At 44.3% G+C, this 15,883-nt stretch overlaps 1 protein-coding gene across 1 annotated transcript in view; it reads left to right on the forward strand.

Annotated features, from left to right (window-relative positions):
- Nucleotides 1-15,883, forward strand: part of arid1b (AT-rich interactive domain 1B) — a gene marked incomplete at its 5' end in the record, with an annotated part of 232,650 nt that overhangs the window by 186,318 nt on the left and 30,449 nt on the right. Inside the window, 2 exons of the mRNA XM_080480543.1 lie at nt 9,992-10,316; nt 12,415-12,561. Coding sequence (XP_080336669.1) covers nt 9,992-10,316; nt 12,415-12,561 — 472 coding nt within the window. The remainder of the gene's footprint in view (nt 1-9,991; nt 10,317-12,414; nt 12,562-15,883) is intronic.

Here is a 15,883-nt window from a genome sequence, read left to right on the forward strand (position 1 = left end):
ATGCGTTGTTTGTAGAATGAAACGACACACACATGCGCAGAGAACAATGTGCTATAAACATTAACAATGGCGAGTACACAGACATTTCATATGTCCATCTACTCGTGCACGTGCAACTCTTTACTATGGCCGTGGTGCGCATGCGCAGTAGCAGCATTTCAGAAAAGTTGTGTTTTCCTCCCCTTTCAAAAAGTTGGCTCCGAGCACTGCTGTCTTGTCGTATAAATGGGGCCTCAGTCAAAATGTAAAGATGTTCAGTATATTAAGAGTTTTTGAAAAATAATACAGTTAACATAACGGGGGGAACAGAGCTTCTCCACACGTTTACTTGCTTCATAGACTTATTAACCAAATAGGTTAAATTAAAGTTTTTTTTTATGTCACCACTGATTTTCACTTTGTAAAAGTTTCTGCTCCACATTATATGTCCACACATCCATCTTGTAAACGGCTTCATCCACCTCAGGATGTGAGTTGTAGTCCATCACTGTCACTGGGCCTGTGCGACTAGCCGTTTAGAAAAGAAAACCAGACACATCAGCTATCAGACTAAGTTTTTTGATAAACTCGACAAAGAAAACTCATAAAAAAAAAAACTGAAAGCAAGAAACAAGACAAGTCCCACATTTAAGGAGATGTGGGGAGGAAAAGTTAGGATTGTTTACTATAATTAAGTGTTCTCTGCTCACCGCCTGCTTCTCCAACGCACCACTCCCGGCCATCCAACAAATGCTGACATCTGCTGTTGTACTTGGTTTTCTGCCTTTGGCGACACACCAGACGAAACATTATGGTATTTTTTGGTAAATGTGCATTTTAATGTGTCACCTTGATAAACGCACCCGTCCGTGCATGTGTTTTCCCAAATTTGCGGCCTCTCCCTCACATTTGTTAATGTTGATTAATAGCCCTAATGCATTTGGTATTCGGTCTCCCGTCTCCACCCACTCTTATCTCTTAATGTGACTTCGGCTGGGCTGACAGCCCAGTAAGCAGAGAGGAGAAGGGGAGATGAAGCAAGCAGAGAGCGACGGCGAGGCGGGCCGGCCTGGAAGAAGAAGCTCTGGAGGCAGATGAGCGTGAAATCTCACCCGGGTGACAGGAGAAATGTTCCCATCAGACACAGAAAGAACAGCTCGGGCTCGCTGTCTCCCTCTCGCATGCACCCAGTGTACAGTCTGTATGCGTGTGAGTGAATTCCTCATTCACATTTTGTACATTTTCCCACTGACCTCCATCTGTCCTGAGTCAGCACTTCAGCGCTCGAGGATTGTTTCGGACTGTATAGTAAAACTGGCACTCCAGTTTCCGCCGGGAATTACAGGGCAGGACTGGCAGAAACAAGAGAATCAAAATAGTGGCAACTGTATTCACTTTACGTAGCTATTTAAAGCAGCGCGCGCACGAATCTGAGAACAGAAACTCGGTAATAGATTCCTCGTACTGCGATCTTTCTGCTTCATTGGTGCCTTGAGTGTTGTTATGGAGGAAGATGAAATGCAATCCAGGATCTCCAAGAAATCTTCACACCTCGTTAAAAAATACTCACAAACATCAAATATTTTACAAGCTGAAAGACCGAATGCATCTGTACTTTGCACAGTGTTGTAGTACATGGTAGCAATCGGGAGGGGGGCAGAGCACCCAAACACCGACTGAGAAACAAAAGGTGATCCAAAAGGGATCCGACAGGAAAGCAAACCACAGGAAAAGAAGGAGGGGGTTGAAGACGGTTTGTTCAGGTAACAAGACAAAACTAACAAGCGGTGCTAGATCCGGGGTCTGTGACCTTTACGACCGAAAGAGCCGCTTCTGTTACTGTCCACCAAATCAAATTCAAGCAGAGTCAAACACTTTTAAATTGAGGCTGACACAGCTTGAAAAGTCCCATGGATAGTTTTGTTATACAAAGTTTTGCATTCATGAAGTTTCAAATGCAGTTTAGGATTTTGACATTTGAACTTTTAAGAGGTTGTTCAGCTCAGTTTATTGATTGATTGATTGATTGATTGATTGATTGATTGATTGATTGATTGATTTTAGTAATTCTAGTAATTTTGGGGGTGTTTTCTAAGCTGTTTTACCTCTGGGCGAAATCATGTGCTGATCACAAACGTTATTGATCATCTAACTAATGTACACAACTGATGCCATCCTGTTCGAGCTGATAAATTATACAAAAGTTAATAGTGTAGGTAAATCATTTTGACTCTGTCTTTTTTCCAAGTAGCTTGCAAGCTGAAATAACCCAAAAACAAATTGGACAGACTCGCTGACACTGAAATAATGGGGACGTGAAGAGACACAGTTGGAAACTATCGAGAAAGGAGTAATCAGGTGAGACACAGGGAGGAAAGCGAGAGAAGAAACGGTAACAGAAACCAGCTCCAACGTGAAACATAAGCAGAACATCGGCAGACAGACCGCACCAGGACTAAACCTGGACCGGTAGATCATGACCAGTACCGGCCAATACCCTCCGGACGAGACCAAACACAGATGGATCTAACAGATTAGAAACAACAAAGACTGGATGGAGGACAAAGACCAAAAAAACATGAGGGAATCAAACATGAGAGAAAGCACACTATGAACCCCCCCCCCCCAAAAAAAAAAACAACAACAACACACATAACTTCAAAAATACAAGACAAAACACCAGGTCCATAACAGTAACCAGCTGTTATATTTTGCCTCAGAAAAAGTTGAACCAAGTTCAAGGCTTTTTTTTTTCTTTTTTTTACTCTCAGACTTTACTGTGATATAAACTTAATTGTAGTTCTAATCTTAAGGATTCATTTGGGCTCCAGGACATAGCCAGGGCCACAGTCCATCGGGGGCCTATAGAGGGGTGGGGGGGGGCAGACAGCTGCTGGTCATTGTTCTTAATGACAGCTCCATCTGCTTCCCTTCGCTCTCCCCAGTGTATGAACAAATTAGCCAACACAGAAACTCGGTCCAAGTTCCTGAACTCTGCTCGGCTGTTTTCCTTGGCCTGTCTGCGCCGGGATTGCTTCAGGTCGTGTCTCCTTGTGTAGTGTGTAATATCAAAAACATTTTTTACCCACACCAGACTGTCCGTACTCAGAAACCTAGGAAGTGCCTGGTGTTGTGTAACTTTAAAAAAAAAAGTGGCAAGACTTACTCCTTTATTCTCCGATCAGGGGGGAAACCACCGCAGCTCAGCTCATGTGATCGACTACCACAGAGGTTTTGAAAATGTGGGAGGATGACCCCGCCTCACACAGCTCCAACCACATTGTAATCCCCAACTCTTGTGCTGCACATGCTTTGCTCATGCCAAATTTATTTTAATTTTTTATTTTTTTAATGCCAGACTTCCTGATGAATCCCACATTAAAGATGTTGAGCTTGATTTACTAACACGTGTTCGCCCTCATAAATGTTGCATATTGGGCATGTGTTGCAGATTGCAAAAACGATGGGATCGGTTTATGCGAACAGACTAATATACAATACGCAGTGTGATTTACTACATTTGAAAATGTTCTCATTGTTTATTATTGTTTTCAACATGTTTGCGCTGGAGATGCAAGTCAGCTCACAGAGATGCTTTTGTGAAGAAGAGCTCAGCTGGCTCACCGTGGCTTTTATTAATAGAATCATTGAAACATGTTTTCTGTTTGGTGTTATTCTTAGTTGATCAACCACAAAATATGAATAAATCGAAAGCTCGAGTGTACAATTTAGCACGTTTAATACAAAATCTTAGTAAAACTTCCTCTTTATTGTTACCAGCTATTGCTCAATGAAAAGCAGACTTCTTCTAGTGTCAGTTAGATGCTTTCAATCTGAAATAATAAGTAACTGTTCATACATATAAAGGCCCCATTTACACAAAAATGTTTCAACTGAAAATGTATTATTTAGACCATTTCTCGTTATGAAAAGATTTGTGTTGTCACACAAATGCCGGAAATGTTGTAGTTTTCATGTCAAGCCACTAGTGGGTGCTGTTGTTTGTTTTTGCAATGCTTCTGACTCTCAACTTTAAAACTGCTAAGGAGAATATGGACTGTGGGAGTCATGCCACTCTGGAGGCCGCCATCATTGGTATTGTCTATGTACTCGTACTTGTGCAGAAGATCTATAGTATTTACTAGGCCGTGGTGCGCATGCGCAGTAGCAGCATTTCCGAAAAGTTGTGTTTTCAGTGACTCAGTTGTCGAGTAAACTGACATCAAAACGCTGTTGTGTAAACCAGCCCATTTTAATTCATCTCTCCTATTCCTACTGCTTCTCATTTTAATTTCAAAAATGTCTTTGATAAAATTAATATTTATTTTACTTTGCACCTTTTTCTTTAATATAATTAAAGTTAAAGTTAAGAACTATGGTGGGAAAAAGGGCGTCCGCCTGACCCCTCTGCAGCCCTCTGGCGTCCCCCAGGGGAGGCCTACCACAGCCTTTGAAAACCACTGGACTAGACAAAATCATCCAATAGTTACAGGAAGATTTGACTCTTTCTGCGAATACTACTTAAAAGTTTTCTGTTTTTCAGAAATCTTTGATCAGACAACGCTGCTGTCAAAGCTTTTTCACTTTCTTTTTTTCTCACCGTCCAAATAAGAGCTCTTGCGGTGACTTCTCAGTGATCCGGGGAGAAAAACGGCTAAATGTTTATGGCTGAAAGCCCTCTCTATCCAAAGTCAGAATGATCCCTCACTGTTTCTGTTGATATCAGGCTCTCCTCAGGACTCAAATGACTCCAGCAGCTGTTTTCAAGACATGCACTCGGACGCGGTACGCAGCCAGCATGTTGAGAACAGTACACTCACAGACAGACGGGGGAGGAGGATATTATGCCGTTACAGGAAAGAGATTTGGAGTCTGTCTCAACTCTTGCTTTCTCTCCCACCCATTGCATACTTCCCACCACCACATTCTCCCCCCTTGAGGGGTTAAGCACTCCGCTGGTAATGACCGTGCTTCAGACAGGACTTTTAAGCCTTGGTGCCTTGCCGGAGCCGCAGTGTAATTCGGCCCAAAAAAAAGACGAGGGGAAAAAAAAAAGCCATGACTCAAGCCAGCGCCTAGGGGATGGAGTGGAGGTTTTGGGAGGAAATTGACAGTGTGTGGAGCTCAGCAGCCCCAAGGCGCATCCCCAGTCTTGCTTAGGCTCAGAAACCCTGCCGGGGAAGGTGCTGAGGTGGCTGGGAGAAGATGTGGGGGGCCTCAGGCAAGAGTGAGATGCTGCACACACAAAAAAAAAAAGAAAATATTCAGCCAAGCCAGTTGTACATGTCTCCAGCAGTCCTACCGACTAAAGCGGGAAAAGGCAAATGAAGAAGTCGAATGTTAGTGTTTTCTGTGGAAAACTTATCACAACTTATCAAACACTTTGATTTAAAGATACAATATTAAACGACCGCGCCTAATATGGTGTACGTCCACTGTTTTACTGCTGAAAGAGTCCTGACTCATGAAGGCATTGACTTCACTACATCTGTGAAGATGTGCTTTGGTTTCTGGCACCAAGATGTCACCTGCAGATCCTTTAAGTCCTTTCGGTTGTGAGGTGGACCTTTCATGAGACCACCTGCATCAGTGAGCCTGTTCGGCCTCTGACCCGGTCAACAGTACACTGCTTTTCCATCCTTGGAGCACAGACCATAAATACTGACCACTGTGAGGAGTAACACCCTTCAAGAGCTGCAGTTTTGTTCTGAACTAGTTGTTAAGCCATTTCAATGTAACCATTCCTAACAGTGAATAATACTGCTAAATACCTCTTTATTATGGCTCCTGCATATTGGATTCCAGTCATAGTGCTTCTAATCTTGGTTCTGGTGTAGCGCTCAGCCTAGTTTCTCCGGCTCTGAGGGTTTTTGCACTTTGTTGTTAGTATTTGCCACAGCCATTGTTGTATTTACTGTTTCTACTAGTGTCTGCTGCATCTTTTTGTTTTCAAATAATTGTATTGATGATTACGTAGACAAGGGGTCCATTTAGATTTTTCCCCCACCCCGAAAGAAAAGCGGAAAAAAAAAGAGAGACAAATATTTCTTTGAAGCCAGGTCCAAAATTATCATTACTGACGGGCTCGAGAGACGATGCTGCCGAAAAATGGAAGCACAATTGTATCTATATCTTTAAAGAGGACTGTACCAGCGGGTTCGAGGAGTAGCAGGAGGGAGAGAAGGGGAGGGGAAAGCAGACTGGAAGGATGAACGACATAAGTGAGCTTCAAAGATTACATCAAGCAACTTCAGAGTATTTTAGCCAGAAAATAAGCTTTTGTGTGTTGGCGGCCCAGTAAAAGTGCACGGAGTTAGTGAGTGCAAGATCGCAATTGTTCTTTGGCTGCTGCACGATAGCTTTGCTGATTCTAGAAACATTATCCCTCATGTGAATATTGTAATTTCCTGGTCCAGTGTGTGGAGGTAACTCTAGGATGACTCTGAAATATGTCTGAACATTTGGACAATTTCCATCTTAACACTTTGTAACACATTGAACGTAAAAGTGAAATAGTGTTATTTCTTGTTCTACATTATCGATAGTGTTCTTTATACTTACAGATTAAAATAGGACAAATTGGGAGTACTACAGTCTCCACGTGTGCCTACTTCTTTCTTTGCCGCCACCCCGGCTGAAGCCATCGCCTTCCAGCCCTGATCACATGTGCCCAAAGACACCAGAGGAAAATGCTGGCATTCATTTCATTTTTAAGTGCTCAGCCACATGTGGACATGTACAACCTCCCCGCGCTCCTGTCCTTGGCAGCTCAAGCATGTAGCCATGTAATCTGCGTTCCACTCCTTATTGATGGAGTTCACGGGTACGCAGGGCGCTCTGGTGCACCATCATGCCTCACTCTGCCATCGTTGGTTAGAATGACTGCTTCGGCTGTTAGCATTGGCCGGTCCAGTCTGCTGAGGAAGCAGTAGACTGTAATCTGCTCGGTCACACTCCAGCTCTCCCGCGGGACCGCAGGGATTAAACCCAGCGCAGGATATAGCGTTCACCAAATGCGTGACCGTGCCGGGAATTTCCATGTAATTGTGAACGAAGCACCATGAGTTCTCCTTCTCCTTCTCCTCCCCTGCATCACGCTATAAATACCACCAAGACTCCCTAAAGGCAGCCAGTGCCGAGAAGCAGACAAGAAACCGAGGCGAAGCCACAAGGACACGAGAAGGTGCACATAAGAAATGACATCCACCTTGTCCTCTTTTTCCTCGTGTCCCTCTTTGATTAGTTTGCAGAGGAGAAGGAGCAGCATGCAAAGTAGGTGAAGTACATAGGTGACACACATCTGCAAACATGTGCATAACACTACATGGTTTTTCACATGAATCCAATGGGGATGAAAACAGACCCTCTGAGTCAGATTTTGTTGCAGACTGAGCTCAACTTCGAGCTCCAAACTTGAGAGGACATATTTTGTCACCCTGGCTGAGTAATAGATATTCTCATTTAGTCCTGTAAATATATCACCCCATAGAGTCATCACTCCTCTTTTTTTTCCCTTCATTGGACAAAATTTAACGTCGGCGCCGATCCAACTTCCTCATCTGATGTAATCTAATAGCACTTCCAGAGCTGCTGAAAGCATGAATGGCTCTTATGAAAACACCTAGGATTTTGGAGGTTGAGCTCTCACTCATTTTAAAAAGTGGGTTAGTTCGCTATCTGTCCTTGAAGAAGCACTCTGGCGCGGCACCAATCCTTCAGGACGTGAATCATTCTTGTCAGGACAGAGAAGACTCTCGCAGGAAAGCTTAGCATTAACCCTGTCCCACAGCTACTCTGTCTCTCTTTTGTCAGGCGAGGCAAACATAGCCCACAACCAGAACATTCTGAATGGTAGTTCATCAGAAGAACTGATACGTTCTCTCAGTGCCGCACTAACTTAATGATGCCGTTTTTCAGCACAAACCTCTCTGCTTAAGTTTGACTCACTACCCCGATTTCACCAAAAATAAATAGTTGAACACACTCTCATGGAAACTTTCAGACACTCACCCCCACCTTTTGGGCTCAGGCCCATCCACTAAAGGCAGAAAACAAACGTCCAAAAGGGACTGTATGAAATAAACAACTCCCCAGGAGGTTCGTTGGGGAGTCAGCCAGTCAGAAGGGCCAAAAACCTCCCAGTGTCTGCCCGAGCTATGAGAATGTGTGGCAGGCGGCCATGACATGGGTTTCAACAGCTGTCCAAAGAGGGCTGAGAAAGGTCGCTGACTGGGGCCTTGTTCGTGTGCAGAAAACCGTCCAGCTGAGCTGAGAGCGAGGAGGCTCCAGGGGCAGCGTTCCCAGGCTTTTCCACCGTCGCTTATGAGTCGAAAAAAAAACATGGAAATATGTCTGCAAGCTTTGCAAATTATATACGTGTCTGCACAAGTCGAGCAGATACACACATGTAGCACGAAGCGTACACATCCTCCTGTGTTCGTTAGTAGGCATCCTTTCTTCCTGAACGCTTCCCTATTATTCCCCCAAAACCCTTGACAGGTGTCAGCCGTTCTCAGCTCACCGACTCTCCAAAGCCTCCCCAGAAATAATCCGCTTCTTCTTCTTCTTCTTCTTTGTTTTTTCTTCCCCCATCTCCCACAGTAGATTTCATCACAATTTCTGGACAAATTCAAGTGGAGATGCCTACTTTTATGGGAGAGACTTTTATTTTGATTCAATATAAATCCTATCTCGGGGGTTGCAGTGAGGAGGTACAAGTTTCCCCCCCTTCACTCTGCTTTCTGTCAGCCTGTCTTCCTGACTTTGCACTCCCCTCCCTCCTGCACACACACACACACACACACACACACACACACACACACACACACACACACACACACACACACACACACACACATACTTGTTTTCCTCTGCCCATCTCCCTCTGTTGGACTCACAGGCTTATGTCATGTGGAAAGTGTCTTCAGCTGGAGGACACTGGGAAGCCATTTCCATTTTCGTTTCTTCGCCCCCCCCCCCCCCCCCCCAATGTGGAATATTGTCATTTAACTTTCCGGGTTTGAGTGTTCGGAAAAGCCTTCAGGTTTTAAAGGGACTTGATCCCCTTTTCCAGACATATTCTCAGAGGATTAAGCAGTGAGGCCCAACTAAAGCACCCTTAATCAAATCAAAATAAATAGCCCCCTTCACAATAGAGGATGCCATATTTACCATTTCTATTTTGCAGGGGGATTTGTCCCAGGGAGGGAATATCACAGTGGAAAAGGCTCAGCGCCTGCAGAGGGAATACACTCTTCTGTATCCGTGTGTGTGGGTGTGCTCAGCTCCCACGTGTACAGTAGGCTTCTTCCAGTATCTCTGAATGTATGTACATGTTGTCTTTGACAGCATGGTGATTCTCTTTCAGCTCTTATTGCAGTTGGAGTCGAGCGGGGCTTTTAAAGCCAAAATGGAGGGGTTTAAGTGTGCCTTAGGAAAGCTTCTGGCGTCATGGCCGTGTGGCACTCCAGGGCAGCAAGAAAGCATTTACTGCAGATTAGAGCTCCTCTCAAGTGTTTCACTAAAGTCAGCCTTAAGCTTGGCAATTGTTCCCAGGGCCATCCAGCAACCTGCCGCTGTGAAAAATGTCACCGGTCCTCACCCTGAATAGTTTTTTTTATGGGGGGGGGGGGGTTTGTTCTTGTGTGCGCTGAAGTTGGTAGAGGTCATGAATCAGAGTTTAGTCCTGCTCTTTGCATTCTTCATCTGTTGCAGCATTATTGTCCTGATGGATGAAGTTGTTGTATGTGTCACTGATGTAGGTTAGAGTATCAGCTGACAAGCACACTCCGTTTCTCTCAAATGAAGTGATTCATAAAAGCGATCTGCAGCTGCAGTATTTCACAGAAGCCTCTCTGCACAACTCTTATAAGCAATCTTTCAAACGAGAGGGGGAAGTTCAATGTCTCGAGTGACAACAACCCGTGTTTTACCTTTCAAGTGTCGCTGTCTGTGTAGATTTTCCTGTGACTCAAAGTGTTGGAGTTGTCTGATTCACTCCATCTCTTTCTAGGAAACTACCCTCGGCCTGCTCACTACAGCGGCACAGCCAGCACCAGCACCAGCTACAGCGGCCCGGGTCCTGGCATGAATAACAGTTTGGGAATGAATGCAACCAGCCCCATGCACGGTCAGGGTCCCGGCCAGAGTTTACCTGGAGGACGCGGCCACGGCCCGGGCAGCCAGAGCAGAGCGTACCCACCCATGGGTCCCAGTTCGCCCAGCATGCCCCAGCCAGCCGGGCCAGGAATGGGTCCTCCCTCTTTGGGTAATCGTAAGCCCCAGGAGGCAGCAGCAGCAGCCGCTCTGTCCACATCTGCTAACTCCATACACAACAGGTATGTGCACTGCAACAACTGTTTAAAGGTGCAGTATATCAATTTTAAGATCTACCCGTGTTATGCTTCATGTGGCAGCTCTTCTGAGTTTATGTTTGTTTGTAATGAAACCATAATGCAGGGGTGTCAAACGTATGGTCCGCGGGCCCGAACTGACCCACAATATTACATTTTCCAAATGTGAAAAATTATAACATTACCTGCTGAATACTTATTCGACCACCATGGGTGGACAGGGGTCTAACTTATCTTCTTTCCACTTTAATTTCAGGATTATTCCATAGTTATTTGATTATAATATGCCCTCCTATATTTTGGAGTTCTAGCTCTATATGACCAAATATGTTATGCTTTCAGACATGTAAATAGTTAGGAATAACAATCTGTTCTGAACTGGTTGAATAATGGTCAAATAAATAAATTAAATAAAAATGCATTGTGGTCTGTAAGTTGTAAAGCACATGTGTAAATGATTAACTGAGGCATAATGTTGTTGAAATTTTAGTTATTTTATTCAAATTTCAGGTTGGTCATGTGTTGTGAAAGGATAGTTCATTAAATGTGAACTCATTCTAATATAGCAACACTTAACAATTATCATCATACTATTATTTACCAGTCCGACCCATTAGAGATTAAATTGCACTTTAAATGGGTGGCCACTGAAGTAAAATGAGTTTGACACACCTCCCATAACACATAGAATTTATTGGATTCATGTCATGATTGTTGTTTTATTAACTTGTGTTTAAAGACTGATTGAGTGGATTTTTATTTATTTTTTTATGTGCAATGAGTGAGAGCTTCCTTATTCCCAGATAACTTACAATTTACAATATTTGGTAGGTATTCAATATTCTTTTGAGTATTTAATGGTACTGAGAAAAATGTGTGACACGCAGGTGAATCTTGTAGATGTTTGCACTGTGGATTTTGTGTTGCTTTCTGGTAGTTTCTGACTTAGAGACAACAACAAGATAGTAATAAAAGGGACAATTTATACTGTTGGTGATTGCGTTTTTATGTATGTATTTATACTTGAACAACTGCACCCTTAGAATTGATATTTGATCACAGCACTCACTAATGGTGCTGATCTAAAAAGTGATCCAGGTTAAATAAGAAGAGTGTCACTCTGTTCGACCCGCAGTTGTTTTTTTCTTTATATCAACAGTCACGCTAAAATTAGAGACCAGGAAGTGTTTCTATCTTTCACCAGTATCTGCTCAGTGAGTTTTCTCTGTGGGGAGATGTGCTGAAAAGCACCACAGAGAGTTTCTGTGTGTGTGTGTGTGTGTGTGTGTGTGTGTGTGTGTGTGTGTGTGTGTGTGTGTGTGTGTGTGTGTGTGTGTGTGTGTGTGTGTGTGTGTGTGTGTGTGTGTGTGTGTGTGTGTGTGTGTGTGTGTGTGTGTGTGTGTGTGTGTGTGTGTTTGTGTGCGCGCACGAGTCTTTTCAGATCTGCAGGCAAGAGTTTGTTCTCAGGGGTTCCTCTCTTCTGTGAGCCATTTGTGGAACCCTGTTTTTCACACAACTCATAAAGTGCCTGACATTTTGATATCTGCCTCTATACACCAAGTGCCATTTGTAGCAGAAAGGGAGACGTTGGCTTGTGAGGGAGCCGTGTGGCCTGAATGCAGCGCTGTCAAAAAATAAAAGAAGAAAAAGCCAACCACAGGTTCGACTGTGAACACACCAGAGACTGGGGTGACACCGAGCACCTTAACGCAAATACAAAGCACTCTGATGCTATAACTGTATATGAGTTAAGGGGTATTATTTTTCCGTCAGGGTTGGAGGAGAGCTGGTTGTGTTGGAAGCTGGGGTTGTTGTGGGATTGTGTGGGCAGTAAACTTTTGCTGAACCCTGCTGGGGGAACTTATGAAAACATGGCTGTCTTCTGAGAGGGAGGACGACTTTTTTTTTCTGCGCCTCCTCCAATCAGGGCAGGGTTTTTCCTAACAATGCATCATGGGAGCGGGCTCGGCGGCCCGCTGAAGAGGCAGATTAACATTCGTCGATGTTCTTTCCCAACCGGAGCGTGAGTCAGACAGACGACTGCAGCCAGCCATGTTTCAGATGAACTGTCTCCGGTCTGCAGGCTGTCTCCGTTCACTCGGGGCCCGGCCCAGACGCAGCCCGCCTCCACCCACTGGCCCGCCGCCCACCATCCCTCCACCCGCCCGCCACCTTCGCCTCCACCCAGACCTCATCATGCATCCATCCCGCCTCCCGCACATGCACATTGGTAGGTCCCACCATCCCTCACTGCATCAGCTTATCTGCTTGTGTTGCTGCAATGTGTGTGAGAACGACTCTCCGTCATGGTGAAGTCATCACTCTGAACAACTTATTTACTTCATTACTCCCCGTGGAAGGTAATCCATCACACTACTCATCACATTTACAGCGTTCTCCCTCCTCCGCCTTGCATTCTCACGCAGTAACCAATGAGCAAAATCTCTTCAAGTGCCAGTCCTACCCAGAGGTTAGACTCAAGGCTATGGTCTTTCTTTCATGCTCTTTGATAAATATTATACCTCAAAACTTCTGAATACCAGCTCAAATAGTATCAAAAAGAAAAACAGCAGGGCTCATTTGGCTGCAAAAACCTGAAATATAATTTGTTTTTAAAATATCTCGACACACTTAAAACAGAAGCATATTAAGTATACTTTAAGCGAGATGTATAATCTTGTTTTTAGAGTGTACAGAAAGGAAATGCATTAAGTGTAACAGAGCAGTTTGATTTTACTACATTACAAGCCTCGCTGTCTGTGACTGATGTCAGTTTTTCAAGCCAAACAGAATGAGAGTGATCATGCTGACATTTCACGCACGCTCCCTCCGACAGCAAAACAAGAGGAATCATCATCGTTACCACTGCAATTGTCATCATCACCTTCATCAACATTATCATCATCATCACAGTAGTCATCACAATCATCGCAGGAGTGTCTGAGTCACTCTCTTAGCAACAGCAAGCACGTACAGTATCGCGCACGGTCGTACACACACACACACACACACACACACACACACACACACACACACACACACACACACACACACACACACACACACACACACACACACACACACACACACACACACACACACACAAACACACACACACACACACACACAGACGCTTCACATTGTTATACACTTATGTACTATGTAATTGCAGTGTGTGCGTGCCTGTGTGTGTGTGTGTGTGTGTGTGTGTGTGTGTGTGTGTGTGTGTGTGTGTGTGTGTGTGTGTGTGTGTGTGTGTGTGTGTGTGTGTGTGTGTGTGTGTGTGTGTGTGTGTGTGTGTGTGTGTGTGTGTGTGTGTGTGTGTGTGTGTGTGGAGTGTGATGGGAAAGGTGGGTGGGATTGCTGTGACGTGCTTGACAGTATGTGTGATTAATTACGTGCATCGGGGGACCCGATGCTACACACACACGTTATACAGCCTAATGGGGACGATACATTAACTTTCATTCATTTCCTTTGGGAATTAGAAAAACATGGACATAACCTTAACATGAAACATGTTTTCACAACTAAATGTATCGAATTCCATAATGATTTCCTACATTTTTGTTCCCACAATGACATGAGGGCATGACTTAGTGCGCAATTAGGGTCCCACCAGTATAGAAGAAAAAGGCCACACTTACACACACACACACACACACACACACACACACACACACACACACACACACACACACACACACACACACACACACACACACACACACACACACACGCACACACACACAGTAATGCAAATGCCGTCTAAGCCATTAAGAGATGCCTGGGCTGCCAATAAGAAGTGGCACGACTTGATCCCCACTGCTGAGACCAATCAGACTGCCTGTCAGTCTCTTCTCACACCGTGTCTGCAGGAGGAGGCTCACTCCCTCCGTTTGTTTAAAAATCAGGCCCAACAGTAGGTGTGTTTTTATCTCTTGGTCCAACTTTACATCCATTTGCATTCATCGTATACTGTAAAAGTTTTCCTGAAGCTCCTTTTGTTTGATGTTTTGTCTCCAGCTTTGTCATTAAACACACATCAATGTGTAGTTTGTTCTCCTGTACTGCCAGCATCACATTAGAAAGTCCAGAGCAGTCAGAGCAGCTACTTTTTCCTGTATATGTTCTTTGAAATATGTCTTTTTTTTGCTCTTTTGTACTGCGGTTATTTACATGCCAACTTGCCAATTGTTACTGTGTTTATTCAGACCGCAGCATCACTTCACTGCATCGGCAGACACAAAACAAGCACAGTCTGGATGTTCACAACAACAAATCAGCCTATTAGATGAGACTATTGGTTTCCCAATAATTTGTCATATTTCTGCTGCTTTCTTTATTTAGCTTTCTGGCAGAAAGTTTTTTTTTTCTTTTAATATCTCATTTGAAACAAAAATGTGCCAAAATGTTTTGTTATGATGGACATTTTTGCAGAATAGTCTGTGTCAGAGTGTCTGTGCTGCCTGTCTCACCTTCACAGTCGTTCTTGTCTGCTGTCGCTCATTCGACTTCTTTCATCCCTCCTCGTCTGCTTCTCGTCTCTCTCCTCCCACCTGTTTCGCTCTTTTTACCAACTCTCCCAACTGTATCGCGCTCTCTGTCTCTGCACGGCTCTGTTATCCTACCCAGACTGTTTCATCTCTCTCAGTCTTTCTTCCTCCCAATTTGCTTTTTGTTCTCGGCTGTCTCCAACACAGCCTTGTTATGTTTTTCTCCCTCAGATCCCACTTTAGAACATCTGAGGGAGATCAGGAGAAAATTGGCCTCCGAAAAACCTGCAGTTAAAGGCTCCAGCACCCCGTTTGCGCTCCAGATCTCAGTGCAACATCGTGAAACATTCAGACCTAGTTCTTCCCTCTCCGAGAAGCAAGTTGTTAGTCGTACTGCATGTCTCTCTTTGATGCCTCAGCTCCGGCTGCCACAGCCACACGCTCCCCACCTACCAACTCAGGGGCTAGTGAGCAGCGCCATCGCAGACCGGCCTCGGCTTCCATTCCTCTTTTCCTTCAACCAGTCCTTATGCTTCATCCCCACCAACAAACGTCGTCTCGTAGACTCAGTCCGAGTTCATTGCACCAAGTGTAAAGTAGTTCAAATGAACAAGAGGAGGACCACTTGTTGTATGTTATGGTCACAGGCGTGGACTGAATCTTCATGAAGTATGTCATAGCCTCCACAGGCAGACTGGAATGAGACTCAAATGTGCTGTTCTTCTCCTCGTCGGCTCGATTTGTTGTTGCATGATGAGCAGTGTTGGCCTGGAGACTCCCAAGATGGAACAGGGGCATCAATCTGAGTTGTTACCCAGTGTGCCCTCACGGTGGTTCTCAGTGTGACGTCGTAAAGAAATAAAACTATAACTTCACAGAAAGTGTAGAGTCAGCAAACCTTTCGACTATGAGAGGGCTATTTTTGCCCTCTACCAATCAAATCTAACTTTACGGAGAGAAAAACATAAGAATAAATTTTTTTTTTAAAAACTTCAAAATTGAGATAAACCCCACTCAGAAACTTAGGAAAAAAATGTTGCTCTGCAAGCTGAAACT

The sequence above is a fragment of the Lipophrys pholis genome, assembly GCF_963383615.2.
Source record: "Lipophrys pholis genome assembly, chromosome: 14".
NCBI lineage: Eukaryota > Metazoa > Chordata > Actinopteri > Blenniiformes > Blenniidae > Lipophrys > Lipophrys pholis.